Source organism: Fukomys damarensis, unplaced genomic scaffold (genome assembly GCF_012274545.1).
Source record: "Fukomys damarensis isolate Sample0158 unplaced genomic scaffold, DMR_v1.0_HiC HiC_scaffold_17, whole genome shotgun sequence".
NCBI lineage: Eukaryota > Metazoa > Chordata > Mammalia > Rodentia > Bathyergidae > Fukomys > Fukomys damarensis.
The window spans coordinates 72,574,412-72,595,009 of record NW_022900929.1 but is presented as its reverse complement, the minus strand read 5'-3'; the positions used below and the strand labels follow the sequence as shown (position 1 = coordinate 72,595,009).

General features: G+C 38.1%; 1 protein-coding gene across 5 annotated transcripts in view; it reads left to right on the top strand.

Moving 5' to 3' along the window:
• Positions 1 to 20,598, top strand: part of Fermt2 (fermitin family member 2) — a 70,884-nt gene that overhangs the window by 354 nt on the left and 49,932 nt on the right. The window contains exon 1 of one of the 5 annotated variants that reach the window (XM_010632549.1): positions 1,819 to 1,878. The exons of the other annotated variants lie outside the window; for them this stretch is intronic. Coding sequence (XP_010630851.1) covers positions 1,839 to 1,878 — 40 coding nt within the window. The 5' untranslated portion in view covers positions 1,819 to 1,838. Of the gene's footprint in view, positions 1 to 1,818; positions 1,879 to 20,598 lie in introns of those variants that run through there. 5 annotated transcript variants of the gene reach the window in all.

The following is a 20,598-nucleotide window of genomic DNA, read 5'->3' as shown; positions in this document are numbered from 1 at the left end:
CTGCGTGGCCGTGGCAGGCGGGGGGCTCCTAAGTTCTTTGCATTTGCCGACTTCATGTTGAAAGTAGCGGGAGAAGTGTGCAGGCGAGAGTTGGGCGGGCGATCTTACGGGTTCTCTGCCTACTCCTTTCTTCCCTTCGTCGCTCCTGAACCCTGGTGACGTTTGTTGCTGAGGGTAATGCACAGCCTACTTAAGAAAATCGTAGTGGAAAATGTGCCGCTCCTGGCGTCAGCCTGAATTTGCCGTAGCCGCACTTACTACTTGAGGGAGCGCGGTAAAGGGTTCCAGGCATCCGCTCTTTCAAGGGGTGGGGCAGGTTTGACAAACTTGGTATCTGTAGTCCTGGTCCAGAGGAAGCTACTTGAGCGTTGTTTTATAAGAACCCAACGCAGTGAAAGAACTTTGTGTTGAAAAAGCAGACTTGATTAAAATAATTCCAGGTTGACAACCTTTGCTTGGTTGATACATACTGGATTGGTTTTGACTCCGTTTTAAATAATGGGGTAGTCTTGCGGTGTACAGTATGAGAAATTTTGCACTCATTTTGTTGGTGATGAAAGTATTTTCAGTTGGGAAAATTAACTACATAGATGAGATAGATGATTGTATCATAAGATAAACGCTGGCAGGACTGCCTTCCAGAGCTTTAGAGTAGCTTCTGTGTATAACGCAGTTTGATAAGGTAACATGTGGTCTTGTCTCCCCCCACCTTTTTTGATTAAACAGTTACTCTTCAAGCCACTGTGAAAAAGTAAAGAAGCAGTTATATATCAGGAAATGTATTTCTTACCAAGGGAGTATTGTATATTTACGATGTAAACTTACTGAAATACCAGTTTGCTAAGTTTGCAAAATTAGACAGAAAGCAGTTAGGTGGACCTGCTTTGTAGCCCTGCAGGAAATTTAATTATTGAAGGACCAGAGGGAAGCTCCTTACAGCATAGATTCCTCCTTAGGACTGTGCATTGTCTGGCTCCGCGAGACAGCCCAGGAAAGAAAGAGCCTACTTAGGTAACCCTTGAGAAATCAGATTTTGCTGGTTTAACCAGTTAACTGTTGGTTAACAGCTTTTATCTGATTCAAATAAATCAGTTACTGTTTGCATATTTATGAGCCTTTTTGTCCTCTTTGATTTGGGATTACGAATGAAAAGATTACATACAGTTGTTTGTATTTCCTTTGTTTTAAAAGAAATCAAGCATTTTTATTGTAGACTAGCTTACCTGTGATAGACTATTAATGCACTAATTTCAATAGGAGATATTTTTTGTGTTGCAAAAAAGAAGCTGTTGAAGGTGACTGAAACAACTTACAGTTCTTGAAAGCCTAGCTTTAGCTAATGAATAAATAATGATTTCTGCTATATTTATGTCACACTGATTATAAGTACTTATTACAGAATCACAGTCATAAGTAGAAATAGAGAATAGACTTTGCAGATGGCGTTGATTTTAAGTGCCTGCAATCTTTATCTTTTAATGCTGATCATTTTCTGCATAAAAAAATTTAAAATGTAAGCCTGACAAGGTGTAGGAGTTGGTGTGCGTATGGAAATCTTCCATTTTTTTTTTAACTGAAGGAATATGAAACCATGTTTTTAAAGTTTCATGTAAAAAGTGCTTTTCACAATAAATCTGACTTTCCTCTTTGGTAAAAGTATAGAGCTAAATGATCTTTGCTTCTGATTTTTAGGATTAGGCACTTTGGTAAGCTAATTTATCTATTGACAAGTAATTGCTGGAGAACTTCTGCAGGGCAGCATTGAAAACACCTGCAAGCCAGGCAGTCAAATTAGAAGACTTTTTTTTTGCAGTTTTTCAGGTTTGCTTAAAGCTGGAATGGTCTGTCCTGTGAAGCCCAGAGCTGTGTCACTTGAAGGTATTGGAGGGCAAAGTGATGGCTGCTTGTGAGCAGTGGCTGAAGTAGATCAAAGTGGCTTGGGGAGTCTGAGTAAGAGATGGAGATCATGGTAGGTGGCACAGGGTCTAGTGTCTCAGGATTACGGAGCATGACAGCGGTATCAGGCCACTGTGGTTGTGAAGCAGCGTTCATCGTATCTTCAGGGCCCAGACCACCGCCTGATCATCTTCTCAGTCTCAGTGGAGGATATTTGAATACCGAAGTATTCTGTTCTGTTATTTAGGGGTAGTAGTCATTTCTCCAAAGGTGATAGGTGTCAGGATGACCCTTCCCTTTAGCGTCATGTTCAGATTTTGAACACGTATGGGAGTTTCTGGAAAGAGTCTGCTTTGCCTTCCTTTGATTCTCAAAGGTGAAATAGGTTATAACACAAACTGGAATCGCATACTGGAAGGTTTTAATTAAGCAAGTCAAAAGATATCATGGTTCCTTAGAATGTATCAATGAAAATCTTTGTATCTTGAATTTTATAAAGCACATTTGCATTTCAGGTAAGGTCATTAAAACATGATTCTTAGATTTGACTTTAATTCAAGGATTTAAGAGGTTTTATTTTTTAAAAACATTCACTGTAAAACATATTAGCTGTTCTGTATTCATCTTTTAAATGAAATAGTATATGCCATGAAAAGTGGACTCTAGGGAATTAATATCTTTTTTTTTTCTTCGGTACCAGGGATTGAACTCAGGACCTTGTGCTTGGCAGGCAGGTGCAGTGCCACTAAGCTAAATCTCCGGCCCAGGAATTATATCTTGTATGACTGAAACTTTATTATGTCTGTGACACAGTCTACACTGATGCTAGACAAATAATCTTCACACTAATTCTTTCAGTGTTCATACCTCATCCTGTGAATGGAAAATTATTTCATCTAATTTTTTTTTTAATTGAAAACTTGGAATAGAAGCTTTACATTTTACTGTGACCCCCCGCCATTATTAAAAACAAATTTCAGACATATACCCTGAACCCTGAAGGGGGTGTGGGTTTTTTTCTGGTAGGGGTTTGTTCTGTTTTTGCAGTACCAGGGATTGAACTCAGGACATTGCACTTGCAAGGCAGGCTGTGGCACCACTGAGCTAAATCCCCAGCCCCCAACTTTTTTTTTATTTTACTGTGAGACAGGGTCATGTTGAGATACTGGCCTTGAACTTGTAATGCTCCGATTCACCCTTCCACGTAGCTGAGTTACAGATGTGTGCCACCACTCCTGACTTGTCTAGTGAGTTTAATTTATTTGATGCAGTGTGTGTTTAAGAAAATGTTCAGATATAAAACATCAGGGATATGGATTATGAAAATAAGTCATCAGATAATAAATTAATTGTATAAATTTTGTAAACAAGAGGCCCAATTTTATGGGATTCCTCCAGAAGTTGTTGAGAAATATTAAAGAAAGCAGTTCTGCTCTCAGTGGGATTCAGACAGAGCTCAGCACTGAGGATTCTAAATACCACAGACATGCTTAGCTTAATACTCTGGATTTGTTCACTGAATTTTCATACCAGTTTACAAAAATTGTTTTTTTTTAAACTTCTGTGTACAAATAAATTTCTGCCTTTCTATAAAAATTTGTTGTAAGTGGAGAGTGGGGATTTTATAATAATATGGAGCTCACTGAATGGAAGTCTCCAGCCATCAGCTTTATGAGCTTGAAGAAGAAATTGACTTGTGACTTCTGAATTTCTTCTGGCTCTGATTTTATAAAGAAGGTGGAAGTTGGGTTAGACTGGGTCAGATAATACAGAGGGGGGTAATACGGTTAGGAAACTGAAGTAACTGAAAAGAAATGTATGGAGTTGCCTTTGAAAATCTCAGAATTGTGTTAATGAATGTGGCTTTAGAAAGAAGACATCCCTGCTTTAAAGAGTGTCATTTTCGTACATAATATTTAAGTAAAATGCAAATATGTTGTAGTTGCATGTTAGAGTTAGGTTGTGAAGTTGGTACTTGTGACTTTAAAAAGAAATAGATTTTAGTATTAATTATTGCGAATGCCTTAAAGTGATTAAATATGGTATACATATGTAGCATCTCACAACAGTGTGAAATAGCTAGTTTTTTCCAGGAACTCCAAAAATAAACTTCTTAGTTAAGCACCAGGTTTACAGGTTGGCTTACTTTAGAGGCTTTGTCACACAAAAAGTACTTTATAAACACTGGGATCAGAGCTTGGCAGCAAGCACACGGGAGAGAGAAGCATGGTAATTGGACAGCTCCCTTCCCATGTCTTAGCTTGGTACTCCCTGGGGAAGGTGTGTGCTTACTCCCTTGAATAGTGTCTGTGCTGTGGAAATCCTCTGATTTCCACCTGCAGCGCTTATAGGTTGAATTAAGGAAAGTAAGATGTCTGCATACCGTGACCTCACTGCCTTCATGATGAGAAATATATATTAAGACAAGAAAATCTTTAAGATATGTGGGAGTGAGGTAGAAGAAACAATGGTGAAATCACACGGAAGTGAATTGAGTCTTAGTTAATCTGGTGGCAAGTTTTTTCATGTTTCAGATATTGTAAAAGGTCCATGGAAACTGAATAATGAATTTTGTTTCTTAGAAAAATTTAGAGGACAGTACATAAATTTTACTAAAATCCTTAAGCACCTAATGAAGTATGCACGATTTCTGGCATATATTATTTGGTATCTGTTGCCCTTTTTTTCCTGCCATGTTTGATATCCAATTTTTAAAAATAGAAAGTATTGTTTGATTCTAACTAGTATTAACTCATTTTAGTGGGATATTAAAAAGAATTTGTTTTTATTCAATTATAGTACATTTTGTTAGAAATATAGTAATAGCTTTTGAGGAAAAATATTTTAAAGTTTTGAAATAGAAAATTTTCCAGAAAAGTACTTCAATGCTTTATCTTTTATCTTTAACCTTTTTTTAAGACTTGAAAATTCTAAGTTCAAGAATAATTCACTGAGCACTGTAAATCTTTACCTAGATCACTTTGATACTTTGATATTTGGTTTCTCTTAACACAGACATACATTGGAGCTGATTAAATGAATTGTAGACATTATAGCCTTTCATGCTTAAATACTTTAAATACCCATTACCTAAAAGCCAGGCGGTACAGTTATCAAATTCAGGATATTTAACATTGATTCAGTACTATCACCAATTATGCATCTATATTAAGATTTTGCCAGTTGTCCCAATCCTGTCTTTTTTTTTTTTGCATACTGTATTTCATTGTACTTAGTCTTCACAAAATTGGATTCTTAATCTTATTAGATATGCACACATATCTTATTAGATATGTCCACAAAGAGTATATAATAAGCAGATTGTTAATATTAACACGGTGTTTTCAAACATCTTAGCTCCCTTATATAAAAAATCCTGAGCTTGTCTTTTTTCTTTTTTTTGAAACAGGGTCTCACTATGTACTTGAGACTGACCTGGAACTCACTATGTAACCCAGGCTGGCCTCGAACTCACAGCAATCCTCCTGCCTCAGCCTCCCGAGTGCTGGCATTACAGGCGTGCACCACTACTCCCGGACCTGAGCTTGCCTTTTCAGATATTGTTTTGCTATTTTAAGTACAGTTTTTATCAGTAAATTTCACTTAATATATATACATACATACATTTGTATGTTTATATATTTTTACAGTGCTGGAGATCCACACAAGACCTTTCCCGCATGCTAAGCAAATGTTTTGCCACTGAGTTACATCCTAAGCCCCTCCTTTAAGAATAATTTTAGAGACTCCCTTCCAAATGGTTTATCTTTACAGTTTTCCCCACCTCAGTGTTCCCATAGGTGAGGGCTATAGCACCTCACCTTGCCATTTGTATTTTAAAGACATTTCCTGTCATTTCAGCTTCCCCAGACTGTCTCAGGTACTGATGGATAGCAGATTAGTAAACTGTTTTCTAGTTTGCCACAAGATCTGAATTCACCTGTGGTCCTGTGTCCAACCTTCTGAGTAGGTTTTTGTTTTGTTGGTGGTGTTTTGCATTTTATGGTTCTGAGGATTGAACAGAGAGTCTTAAACGAGCCAGGCAAGGACTCTACCAGTGAGCTACATCTCCAGCATTTCTAAAATTTTATTTTGAGATGGTTTCACTATGTTGTTCCTGCTGGCCTCAAATTACAGTCCTCCTGCCTTAGCCTCCAGAGCAGTTGAGATTACAGGTATGCACGTCGCCATGTACAACCTGAGTGAGTTTTGGCTTCTATAAAATGGAAGAAAGTTCCCATAGGTTTTGGTGAGAATTATTAAATGAGGTAATACATATTCAAGTGCTTTATGCAAACTATTAGTGCTATACAAATGAGTGATTATTTCCTAAATGTTATTGTCTATGAGTATAGTGGACAAAGAAAAGGGGAAAAAAGTAGCAGGTTAAAATGTAATGTCAAATATTTAGTAAGTTCTAGCTTTACTACTAAGGAATTGAACGCCTCAGAAGGAGCTTAATTTGGCACTGCTTCGTGTTCTTCCCATAAACAACGAGAAAAATAGCTACCATTCAATCCTTTTCTCCACTTTAAACACACACCTGCCTCTGTAACGTAACAAAGAGCTATTTAACTGTGGTTTTCATGAGACTTCTGAAATGCAGTGGACCAGTAAATGGGGGTTTGAAATAATCGTGAAAGTATCAGCACTAAATTAATTCTCTACTTAATATATTTAATGAGCACTGTTTTTTATTCATATATCCCAAGAATATTAAATTATTTCTTGACACATGAAAACATTGGGCCTATTTTGAAGGTAACTTCAGGAGAAAAATGGAATTATGCAGTGTTCATATTTAATAACTATCTTGGAGAAATAAAATTAATGTTCATGCTGTGGTACATTAAGAAAAAATAGTACAGGGCCAGTGATTTAGCTCAGTTGTGCCACACCCACCTCACAAGTACAAGGTCCTGAGTTAGATCCCCGGTACTGGAAGAAAAAGGAAAAAAAATAGTATATATGCCCAGGGTGAACTTAACAAGTATTTTTTTAAATTAAGAGACATGGTATTCTACTTGTTATTTGTGGTTACAAATTCATATCCATTGTAATTCATTGTTAGCAAACTGTTGGCACAATTATTGCCTAATTTTTATTCTTAAGGTCATGCTTATTGAGATCAAATTTGCATATAGTAAAGCTCAACCTTCCTGGTGTAGTATTCTGACTTTTAAATTCAGTCATGTAAAACTACTACAGTCAAGATGTAGAACTTTCTCAGTCCCTAGTACTACCCCCAGAAAAGAAAATTTACAGCACCCCAGAGAGCTTCCTTCCTTCGTAATCATCCCATCTCCACCCCAGCTCCTAAAAACCACTGATAGTCTTCTGCCTTTCTGAAATGTCCTAGAAGTGGACACAGCATGTAGCTCTTTGAATCTGGTTTCTTTCACTTAGCGTAATACTCTTTAGCATCATTCACATGTTTTTTGGACATTAATAGTTTTCATTGCTGAGGAGCATTCCAATAAATGCCTGTGTACCACAGTTTTATCTATTCAGTACGTGAAAGACATCTGGGCTCTTTCCAGTTTGGGAAGCCGATGAAAAAGGCTGCCGTTAACATTTATGGGAACAGATATTTTCATTTCTCTTGGATAACTACCTAGGAGTGGGATTGCTGAGTAGGACCCAAAGTACATATGTACTTAAAAGCCTTTAAGAAACGCCTCGATTTTTCCAGAGTTACCACATCATCTTGTGTTCCCGTCAGCAGTGTATAGAAGTAGAGTTGTTCCAGTTAGTTGAGTCCTTCCCAGCACTCACTGTTGTTGTTACTTTTTGTTTTAATTTTAGTCGTTCTGGTAGTAACCCAGTAGTATTAGTAGTTGTGATCTTTTTGTTGTGATTTGAATTTGCATTTCTCTGGTACCTAGTGATGCTAGCAAGCTTTCCATATGTTTATATGCCATTGTATAATTTCTTTGGTAAGATGTCTTCAACTCTTTTGCCTTTTAAAACAAATGTGTTTTCCTGTTGAGTTTTAAGAGTTCTCTCTGTAGTCTGGATACAAGTCACTTGTTCTGTGCTTTGCAGATACTCCCTTCCTGTCTGCGACTTGTCTTTTTGCAAACAGTATCTTCAAAGAATAGATGCTTTTAGTTTTGATCACGTCTAGTTCATTAGTGTTGTTCTTTTCTGGATTGAGCTTAAAAAATTTTTTTTTCATATGTAAGAAGTCTACCTAAATAGGATTGAAAAGATTTTATCCTTTAAGTTATTTAGTTTATCTTTATGTTTTAAAAGGAAGAATGAGGTAGAATAGTTACTATGATATCAGAAAAAAAACAATTGCATTATACCAATTTAAATGATCATATCTTGCTTAATTTAAAGCAATTACAATTTTAACGTAAGCTTTTAATTTATAAAGGTCCAGTTATTCATCCACTGTAAAACTTGGAGTTTTAAAAATTCAGTCTTAAAATAGACTTACAGTCTTTTAATAAAGCAAAACCTCTGGATTTAAGACTGTAGAATTAGAAAGTCTGGATTCAAATCCTGCTCAGCACCACTTGTTAGGTGATGTGTATGTGTGAGGTTTTTTTTTATTTTTCCCATCCCTTTGTTCAATAGGATTCTTTTAAGATTGTTCTTCAGCTATGCTCATTTTCTAAGCTAGAATTTGTCAAAAACAATATACAAAAAAATAAAAATGATACAACAATATTATTATGGACTAAAAAGTTTCTAAATCCTGGTCATCCTTGAGAATAGTATACATATTCATAGTAGCTTGCCTAGAGTTATACAGTACATACAATATTTTAAAACACCAAGAGGCTAAGGGAGGAGAATCGCATATTCAGGCTTGGCCTGAACAATTCAGCAAGACCCTGGAAATGAGATCTGGATTAGTAGGGAGACCTTGAGTTCAATCCCCAGTACCACAAAAAACAAACAAACAAACAAACAACCCAGTTCATTTAAAATGTTACCTTCTGATATTTTCTCTTAGCCTCAGTAATTCTGCTTCTGCATGAATTAGTGTTTATGAAAGAAGCAGAAAATAATTAAAATGTGAGGTTTCCATTTGTATTTCCTTTCACCATTCAGGTTGAACACTGGTCTGCTAATGAGATTCCTGAGAAGCAGCCAGCATTGGTTACCCTTGGATGACCTTGCATACTTTTCAAGGTTGTAGAGCTGGTCCCCTCAGCCCACAAGAGGTGACACCTGCTTTTAGACTTTGTAGTGAACCATGGCTCTTTATCTTATTTTTATGCACACTGTAACTTAAAAAAACATTGGGAATTTTAAAGATCAATTGTAATTTTAAAGCATCAGTGTAATGATGTTTTTGATATCTTTTTCTTAATGGGACACTCAGAAATATGAATAAAACACCCATAAAGTGCCGGCGTTATTCATTAGCGATGAGGTTGTCTATTGAATCAGTGCTTCCCAACTTACTGTTCCTTAATATCATTCCCAGTTTCAGATTTAAGAGTTTCATAACCTTTGAAATTAAAAATAACTTGAAAGGGCTAGGTGATTCTGCTGCCTGCTTCGCAAGCGCAAGGACCCAAGTTTGATCCAAAAAAAAAAAAAAGAAAAGAAAAATAACTTGAAAACGCAAATGATTGTATATCAGTTTTAAAAATTGTATGCAAGGCAGTGGTAGCTTTTGTTGATGTGATTGAATTCTCTCATTATGGAACATGGCCTGTGAGAGACAGACCACCCATGTCCAACTCCTGACTTTACCTTATAGTAGCCGTGTGACCTACTCCCTGCCTGTGCATCTCTAAGCTGAGGATAATAATGGTGCCTTTGTTTCCTCTTTCCAAGGTTGACCTTACAGGCTCACATACTCTAGGCAAAGGCTGTACCTCTGAGCCACATCTCCAGCCCTAGTAGTGCCTGAATTATGGGATTATCTTAATGGTTAAGTAATAGTATTTTGTAATAGCTTGTCTTTTATAAAGTAAGCTGAAGGGCTGGGAATTTAGCTCAGCGGTTCGGTGGCCTGTCTTGCAAGTGCAAGGACCCGAGTTCAATCCCTGGTACCAAAAAAAATAAAAATAAAAAAAAAATAGAGGTAAGCTCAATAGTACTCATTTGCTCTCTACCATCCTAGAAATGTATAACAACTTTTTTGTGCTACCTTGTATCACTGATAGTAATATTACAAAGAACTAAGCGGTAGGGATGTAGGGGTATAGCTCAGCAGCGAAGTATTGCTTAGCATGCATGAGGCCCTGTGTATGATCCCAAGCATTGTTTTTTTATTTTTATTTTTTTATTTTTTTTGGTACCAGGGATTGAACTCCGGTCCTTGCACTTACGAGGCAGGTGGTGGAACCACTGAGCAAAATCCCCAGCCCGATGCTTCATTCTATATAAAATTAAAAATAAACTGCTCTAACATAAAGAGTTTCTATAAATTTAGTGTCTTAGACAAATGCCTCCTTTCAAAGGTGAACATTCTTAGTAATTAAGAACTTAGTCTAAGACATGGGTGTGTTGTGTGTGACCTTGGACAAGTGTTAGTAATCTCAAGTGAGATTATTTAATCTCAGTTTTATCTATCTTTCTTTTTTTTTAACGGTATGGGGATTGAACTCAGGATTTTGAGCTTGCCAGGCAGGCACAGCACCACTGAGCTAAATCTTTCCCTTAATCTCAATTTGAGCTCAATTAATTAGTTCTTGTAGTTAATGTATTGACCAAATATGGTATTAAAAGAATTAACAGAATCTTTGGTAGTTAGTATAGAATGACTATTAAGAGCCTAATAAATTTATTCTTCAAAATTAGTATCTTTAAATACTATAATTTGAATTGTAATTTTAAGTATTCTAATGATGTTTACCTTTTGTCAAAATCATTTTAAAAGATTTTCTTATTTTTATCAATTCTGAAGTCCTGAATATCTTTGCTAAAAAGCCAGACTGTCTAGGTTTGAATACTGGCTTCCCAATATAGAAGCTTTGTGACTTTATGCCAAGTTCCTTAAACCTCTGTGTGACTTAATTTTCTTATAAGTAAAACTGGGATAATATACTTACCTTAGAGTATATAAGAAGGGATTTCTGGAGGTAAATGACTTTTATTAGAATTTGTTAATATGGTCTAAGAAATTTAAAATGTGAAAACCAATAAAATATTCTTATGAAACTACTCCTTTTTTGAACTATAGACGTTAGTGCATTTAATGCCCTTTAAAAGACAAATTGTGTTAGTACTTGCATGAGTTGAATACTAATTGGTGTATTTGCCGGACATGGTGGCACATACCTGTAATCCTAGCACTCAGGAGGCTGGGGCAGGAGGATCGCTGTGAGTTCATGACCAGCCTGGGCTACATAGTGAGTTCCAGGTCAGTCTCAACTACATAGTGAGACCCTGTCTCAAAAAACAAACAAACAAACAAAAAACATAATTGGTGAATTTAGCCTCGATGTCACTCTCAGAACTGGTCAGACATTTACATTTCCGAGACCTGTCTTCTAAGCCAGGTTGCACCACACTAGCAGTAAGCCTTCAGGATTGGCTAGAAAGTTAGCCACCCTCTGGAAATGAGTAATTGATGAGCCAGCACTCTGACATGGCATGCATGGTTCCTGTGACCTGAGAAAGCTTTCTAGCAACTTTCAGTGTATGTTGTTGTATTATGCAATTTGTTGAAATTAATAGATGTATTTTGTATTTCTAACTCCAAAAAGCTATTTATAAACTTAGATGATCTTTTCATTTTGTTTGAAGAGTAAATTCCCAGCTTTTCAATTAGCTACGTGAGGAAAGTTAACAACTGTCACTTTTTATTAGAAACTTATTTTCGGTTCTAGTCTGCTCGGGCCACCCTATCAAATGTCATAGCTTGGCTGGCTTAAGCAGTAAATATTTATTCCTCCGTTCTGGAAGCTGAGAGGTCCAAGGTCTGGGTGCCAGCCTGGGTGTTTCCTCTTATGGGAAGCAGCACCAGTTCTGTCTTGTGTCTTCTGAGGGCTGTAACCCCGCCATGTGAGCTGATCACCTCCCTACCTCCGGGTAGCATCTCGCTGGGGGACAGAGGCTTCAGGCAGAAGAATGCCATTCAGTCCAGGGCAGTTTCTAACTGTTCTCAGTGTTGAGACGACCTGTCAATCAGCCACTGAGGCCGTACGTAAAGCAGTAATTTTCTTAAGCTATTACTGAATGGAGTATTGATTAAAATGTGTTGGCAGCTTGAATCATATGTAAATTTTGAAATACTTTGTGCTTCTTCCAGATTAAAAAACTTCTTTTTGCAGGATAGCATAATCAGACTTTTAGAAACAGTGCTCTGCAAGTCAGTATTCACATTTTTCAGTTACCACACTGAAACTGAGCACCAGTCATCAACACCATACCTTATCTGTGGATAACTGATTGCATAAGGTACAAACCTTGCTGCTAGTTTTCAGTTCACAGTTCACTACACATTACAGACACACATCATGATCAGCGGCCACTGGTGTCATTTACTTCAGAGTCTGGTTACTGGCCCTCGCACATCTGTTACATAGTTCAGAGCAGTATTTGTGTTGCTTCCTTGTCTCCCACTGATAAACTCAAGTGCTATTTTACAAAAATGGATAGTTCAGAGAGGGATTTGACCCACAAAGAAAAGTGCACTAGAAACAACAAAGTGATAGAGTGCAGTTCAGGAAGTGAAATCCAAAGTGCAGTTGTACGAGTAGCCCATTGTGGGAACTTAGAAGCCTTCGCCGTTCAGGAGACTTGAGATGCGCAGCCAGAGGTATTTAGTGAAGCCAAGTTTATTGACCTAAGTGAGGAAGGTGAGGTGACAGAAAGCACGCAGATGTCCCAGAAGAGTGACACCAGCAGGAAACTCCTCCTTATCCAAGAAGCTCTTGGAAATAGTTTATGACATTGAAAGTGCAAAGAATAAAATGTTGGAAGTTGATCCACATTTAGAAAAGAGTATGACAGTTTGCCAAGGCATAAAAGACGCTTGTTCCACATCATGAGTTACATGATGAGAAAGCAAGCACTATTTAAACTACTCTTGAAAAGCTTTTAACAAGAAATGTAACACTTCTCAATGTTTTTAATGTTGTAAATTACAGTCAGTTCACTAAATGTTTGCTTTACTATTTTTTATATCCACATTTATAACTGAATTAAGGGTTTTTAATGTTTGACAGAAGCTTGTCATGGAACAATTGGAGTTTTTCAATTGATTATTAAGATTACATATTGCCTTTCTACGGGCAGATACTTATTGGTTTAATTCTCTGTCCCAGGCTTTAGGCTCTGCCTTTGAGATACAGAATGAATAAAATTGGATGAAGTCTGTCAGTCTTAGTGGGGAAGTTACATAAATAAATTGTAACAAAATGTGACACTCTTAATAGTACTAAAGTATACTGAAAAAAACTGAGTAAAAACTGAGATGGTGATATTTAGGCTGATTTGGGGATAGTCTTGTCAGTTTCATATCCCTGGAGCAGACCCAATCGCTGAGTTGTTCTACGAAGAGGCCAGAGCATGAGCTGCATCTGGGGGTGACAAGAGCCCTTAGACACAGGCAGTGTGAGGGACAGATTCTTAAGATTTGTGTGACTCATTGTAGATGTACAACAGAGGGGTTTAGAAAAGTTTTGATTAGAGAAGAAAATAATTAAATTAGCATTTTAAGGGATAACTAAGGTAGTATTTTTAAAATGGATTCTGGTAACCTGGGCTAGAGGTATTAAGGAATTAAGTCAGTGTAAAAGGAGAGGGACAAATTACCAGCTGCTTAAGAGGCAGACTGTAGAAATTGAATAGAAAGAAAAACTGAAGAAGTAAAATATAACTTGGAGAAATATATTCAATTTCAGAGATACAAAGACTAGAATAATATGATTACTATTTTATTGCCCTGGTACAGTCTTCCTGTAATTTGCTGCATGGAGTAGAGATACTTGCTTTCTTTCTGATCAGTGGTTTTTCTTTTTTCTCCCCCCCCCAATTTAATAACTCCATGCAAGAGAATAAGATTCTAAGAGTTCAGAAGTACATTAGGTAACACATAATTGTTTTTTTAATGCATTCTTTTCCTGTTTTTCATTGCTGTGGAAAATCAAGAATGTACTTATTTCTGACATACTAATAAAAACATTGTAAAAATTTCAGCTCTTGTAGATTACATTGTTCAGAAAATTCTGTTCTAGAATAAGTACTAGTTCTGAAAAGGAGGGTTGTCCTAGTGTAATATTAATTTAGGAATGTACTGGTCTTTGTTTCTAGAATAATAATTACTAATGAACAATCTTAAGGAAGAGAGGAATGGCTTGGAAAGTATTTTATTGTTAGATAGTAGAGCATATATTCATTTTATATTAATATATGTCTAATTTCTAATATAAAAACGAAAGTGTTTACAATAAGCGAAGCACAGCAGCATGTGTCTGTAGTCCCAGCTACTTGGGAGGCCAAGGCAGTAGGATCACTTGAACCCAGGAGTTCAAGGCTAACTTGGGCAACAACATAGTGAGACCCTGTCTCAAAAGGGGGAAAAAAAAGTGGTTACATTAGAATTTTTTTTCAAATTACTTCTTTGCATTGGTAATTGCTCACATTCTTTAGTTTTCAGGTTAATTTAATTTTGCATATTAGTACTTGCATTCATTGAGTTTTATGGTCTGTAGTTTCCATTAGTGAAACAGTTGCAGACATTATGTAATAAAGATGTTCCTTCACATTTTGTGTTTGGGAGTAAAGTGGTGAGGATGCGTAGTTAGCTAGTTGCAAGCAGGACCTTCTAAGATAAGCCCCTCCCTCAGTTGAATGGCAATATTTATGATCTATCTGGTTTTTAATTTTCAGATGTAACACTCTGTCTTCCTTATAATATATTTTGCATTGCTTAGTTTCTTGGTGATGGACTTGCTACGTGTGTGATGGGGATGGAACCCCCCATACGTGTTGTTTGACGTTCCCGTGCATGGATGGTGTGGAGGTAGAGAAGTGAAGTGGTTTGGGTGACCATTTCTCTCCGCTCTGGCATATCCTCCCTCCTGGAGTGGCAGTGTAGCAGGGCTGGGAGCAGAGCCAGGTGAGCATTATGTAGCCCGAACCCATTTTTTACATGCTGTCCAACTCTGTTCAACTGACTAGTGACAATTGGATTCTGGTCTCAGCTCTGCCACTGAGGAATTGTGGGCCTCAGGCAAATTACTTAATTTCACTAGACCCATTTCCTTCCCCAAGGGGAGAATTTAGATTGGACTGATTTCTAAGGACCTTTTCAGTTCCTCAGTTACACGGGTCTCACAGCATCCCCATGATGTAGTGAAGCATAAAGTGAGGAAGTTGCGGTAGCAGTGGGTGATGTTGGGCCTCTCCCTGGAATTCTACGCCCAGCTGCAGCTCCTTGCCTTCTACCCCATGAGAGTCTCCTCTCCTCTGTCGGGTCACTTGGCTGTGAGTCAGGTGGCAGATTAAGGAGGGAAAGAAAGCAGTACAGCCCTGATGTGAAGCATTAGACCTGGACTTGCCAGGCTTTCTTTAACAGTCTGTGTACCTCCCTGAAGAAGTCCATCTGCCTTCTTTCTCACTCCTAAATACTTGTTTTCTTTTGGGAATGTGCAGGGTAATCAGGATTCTACTATGAAATATAAATAATCTTAATACTAGTCTTTGTCCTCAAATTCAGCTTGCTTCTCTTCCAAATAACTTCATCTTGGTTAATGGAGTATTGAGTGGCGCTTCTGAAGTCACACCTCTGGATTCAAATCCTAACTCCTTAATGCTAGCTTTATGACCTTTGGCCAAGTTTTATAACTTCTCTGTCCTTTTTCTCACTTATAATATCTACCTCTTAGCATTTTTGTGAGAATTAAATGAATATACATCAGGTGCTTAGTACATTGTTGTCTTAGGTACATTTTCTCATTGCTGAGACAAAATACCTGACACCCAAAGTTAAAGGAGGAAAGGTTACTATAGCTCACAGTTTGTAGAAGTTTCAGTCCATAGTCGCCTGTCTCTAAGACAGGGTGGCACAGCAGAGGGGCACTGCAGAGCAGAAACACTTCATGGTGGGCAGAAGGCAGCAAAGCAACAAGCAGGGACCCTCTTTCTGTCTGGTGTATCTTGTCCAGAGTGCCTACCCTTAGAGTGCGTAACACTCACACCAGGATGGAGCACCCTTAATCCTAGCATTGCACCATGAATGAATCCCAGCATGGCATCTTTGATCCCAGCCCCACACACCCTAGATCCAGCCACCTCCAAAAAGCTCCATCGTTGACTGCGCGAGGCTTTGGGGGGAACATCTAGATACAAGCCATACCAATAGTGAACGTTCAATAAACAGACTTTAGTGCTGTTACCATTTTTTATTTAATTTATTTAATCATCAAGCCAGAAACTTTTTGGTTTCCCTCTTTACCTTCCCTCTTTCGCTACAGTAAATATCACTGAGAGCTGTGTTTCTTAGACATGTCCCTCCCTTTGGCTTACTCTCTTTAGCTTTAGCTTTACATCTGGCCCTGCTCCCCAGAGTATTGCAGTCAAGTCCCAGCTGCCAGCCTGCTCTTTCTGATTGGATCTCTGCAGTCTCATCATGAATATTCATAAAGCAATCTCATTGAGAACTTCCATTCTCTATTGGACAGTGTTTTCAGCGCTTGTTTGAATTTCCACATCTCTTAAGACCCAGGTAAATGTCACCTTGTCTTCCTAGTCTGATTTTTCGTGTTTAAAGTTCATTGCCTCTGTGACATTTTGTTCTTTTTTAGCTCATTGTACTTATCTTCCTTCCTCATCCCTGTACATGCTTCTAAGATGGGGATTCTTACCAATTTTTCTATTCCATGGCCTCAGGCTTTGATGCCTGGCATATAATAGGCACTTGGAAAATGTTTATTTATTTATTGGTTGTGTATTTATTTATTTTGGTATTTTTGAGACAGGGTCTCACTGTATACTTGAGACTGACCTGGAACTCACTATGTAGCCCAGGCTGGTCTCAAACTCACAGCAATCCTCCTGTCTCAGCCTCCCAAGTGCTGGGATTACAGGTGTGTGCCACCACGCCCGGCCATATTGGTTGTCTTTTTAAAGAGCAACACTTGTCATCTATTTGCCTCCTTTTTTCGCTCTTTGAAGCTTTGAGTAACTGAAGAGACAAAGCCAGGAGGGCACATCCTAAAATCAAGGGGAGAGTGGGAAGCCTCATGATTCTCAACTCTGTAATTAAAGATGAGCTTGGAGGAGAGAGATCTAAGGAGTTTGGGTAAGAAGTCCTTAAAAACAAGAGATTATTTGATTGAATGCAGGGATTAAAATGTAATATCTTGTACAGTTTAATACATATTAGGTATAAAATCACAGATCATTTAAAAGCTGCATTTAAGCATTAATTTTATTTGGAGACCCCGTCTTTATACATTATTGGCAATGTAATCTCACTTAGAAGTATTAAAAGACTTGAAAAATGTTTCAGGTATTGGGAAGGAAAGCAAGCTAAAACTCTTCTGTTGTCATTAGCTTTGCAGAGGAAGGAAATCGTGGCCTAAGTAACAAATTGTAGCTGGGAAAGAGTAAGTCATCATTTAATTTCTTTGTGGATAGGTGATGAGCCACTGGGTTACCCTGCCTCCCATAGGTGGCAAGAAGCCCCTGTCTCTCTCACAGCTTAGCAGCAACATTCCTTTTTTTTTTTTTTTTTTTTTTTTTTTTTTTTTTTAAGACACAGGCTCACTATGTAGTTGAGATTGACCTGGAACTCACTTTGTAGCCCAGGCTGGTCTCGAACTCGAACTCACAGTGATCCTTCTGCCTCAGCCTCCCGAGGGCTGGGATTACAGGCATGCACCACCATGCCCGGCAACATTCCTTTTTTGTTGTTGCCTTCCAGTCTGTAGATGCCACTGCTGGGGCTTCTCTTGTACCTCAAGTTGAAACATTGACTGCATTTTCTAATAAAACCCTTAAGATTGTAGTCTTATGTAGTATTGCTAGTAAAATAGACCTGGGGTTGTTTGGGTTGAGTAACTTAGAGTCTGATTTAGAACCTAACTATTCATAATGTTTCTTCTAGGCAAATCTGAATTCTAAGTCAGTCAACTTTTAGAATATAGTCATTTTGTACTCTAGGTACTATATTGAGCAAAGGAATTGATCCTTTTTAGAAGATGTGAGACAGGATTCAGTTGTTTGCCACATGTAGGGAATTTGCCACTCTTGTAGTTAATATGGAAGAATGTTTTATTCTAAAATTGAAAATGAAACTTTCAAACAAATAAATCATATTTTCTTCTTGACAGTTTAAAAATAAACATACAGGAATTAATGCTTTTGTAGAATAGAAGGGGGCCCTGGGCTGGGTGGAAAAAGACTGGGACGGAGGTCTGAGTGACAGGACAAGTAGACTCAGCATTGCCATGCCAGCTTGGTCCCGGCTGCTGGTGCTGCTGTCTCCTTTGCCGCTTGGTCAGAGCTAAGAAAGAACAGCTGAGGAGAGTTTCCCCAGCCACCACATCTCACAGAATATACTTTTTTTTTTAACAAATGGGAAATGAATGAAAATAAAGATAGTGAAGTGGATAATACGAAGATGACTTTGAAAAGGACCTCAATGGGCGGGGGTTTAGCTCAGTGCTGCTACCACCTGCTGTGCAAGCACAAGGTCCTGAGTTCAATCCCTGGTACCAAAAAAAAGTACCTCGAGTGGTTAATTAATGAACAAGAAAGTAATGCCAGCATAATAGAGACATCTTATGAGAAGGAAAAGAATATTAATGAGTCGTTAACAGAGAGTGAAACAAAAATAGAGCACATCAGACAGCTTTGATCCTGACAGATCTTTGAAAGATGAGGTTTCCCCAAGTATTCATTCAGTCTCTGGACCCCATATCAGATTCAGATAGTGAGGACTCTTCAGGAATCCAAACTAGAAAGATCTGAAGGAGGAAGAGGAGAAGGAAGGAGATAAATTGTGGCGGAAATTATATAATCTAACAAGATTCTACAGACCCAAGAATCCACGAATGATAAAAGGGAGTGAAAATTTATGTTTAAGCACAAATTAGTTGATTTGCAAGTTCCTCTACCAGAAGATAATACTTACACAAATTATCTTGAAAATGAACATAGTATGTCTAGAAAACTACAGTTATGTATTTCCAGAGATTTCAGACAAGAGAGTAATAATCCTGTCCCTGATGGAAGCTATAAAGAAAACAGGACCTGAAGAGATCGGTGGAGAGAGAAAGTTTGAGCTTCCGAATTTAAACACTGAAACCAGTGTTTTTTGTCCCCCTTCAGTAATACTAATAGTTCAGAAAATGAACCTCAGCAGTTGTTACTCAGATCGCCCAGCCCATCTGTCAGTGGTATCAGGAAAGAAGTGCCTGCAGCAAAGAATACTGATACTCAGGCATCGTCAGGACAGCACTGATTGGCTTACATCCCTCAGCCACCTCCCAACCCCAAGACTCACCCATACTCTGTTGCCACCTCAGATCAGACCAAAGGAAGTGGAAATCTCATCATGGGAGACAGTCTGCCAAAATACCTCCCGGGACCTCAACATACTGTCTGTCCCTGAACAGAAAGAACTCCAGCAATGGCTAAAAAAGAAAAATTTACAATAGAGAAGGGACAACAGAAAATAGAACAAAGAAAAGAGAATTACTTGTAATTTCCAGCGTGGATGCCAAAAAGAGCAGGTTGTAGAAATGAGAATTCTGGGAGGTAAGCAAATTGAAGAAATGAAGAATAGACAGGAAAATTGATCCACAAGAAACTTTCCAGTTATGGCTTTAAAAAACATGAACAGATGAAAGAAAGCAAGAGGAATGGAAGTCTGTGAAAGGGCTTTTAAACAATGGCTATTAGGAAAAAAAATACAGCAGCAAGCTGTCAGAGAGAGCTAGACAGCTCCATCTAAAAGTAAGGTGTTCTAGAGCTGGGCGTGGTGGCGCACACCTGTAATCCCAGCACTCGGGAGGCTGAGGCAGGAGGATCTCCGAGAGAGACCATCCTTGACTACACAGTTCCAGGTCAGTCTCAACTACCTAGTGAGAACTTGTCTCAAAAAAAAAAAGGAAGGTGTTCTAAATACGCATTGACCCAACTATGTAATATGTCAGAAGCCAAATTTTTCATTTTACAACTGAAGATATCTACCAGATATTTGACAGGTAGTCATCAGAATTTTTGAATCATTTCTCATAGCTCTTGAGTTTTGGTAACACTCTAAGTTGTGGGAATGGAATTTATCTTCTGGTGATGTCAATTTTTTTTAACACTGTAACAAACACAGTTTTTTTGGAAAAGAATAAAGAGGGAAAGGCCGGGGATTTAGCTCAGTGGTTCCACCACCTGCTTTGAGGCGCAAGGTCCCAAATTTGGTCCCTGGTACCAAAAAAAAAAAAAAAAAAAGGGAATCTTTAAAATTTCTTAAATGAGGGCTCCTGACTCCATCAAATGTTTTTGCATGTCAGACCCTGGGCTAGGTGGTAAAAATACAGTAGTGATCAAAGTGGACATGATTGCTGTCTTCTTGTATGGGTTTATAATCTGTCAGGGAAGAAAGACATCCCCTATTCCAGGCAGCAAATGAAGGGAATACAGATTTTGACAGATGGTGTTACACTGCGCTACAACCCAGTAATGGGAGGACATCGGCCGTCGGGGACTCATTTTCGATAGCTGCTGTGGTTTGATAAGTGTTCTCAGAGATTTGTGTGTCGAAGACTTGGTCCCCAGCCT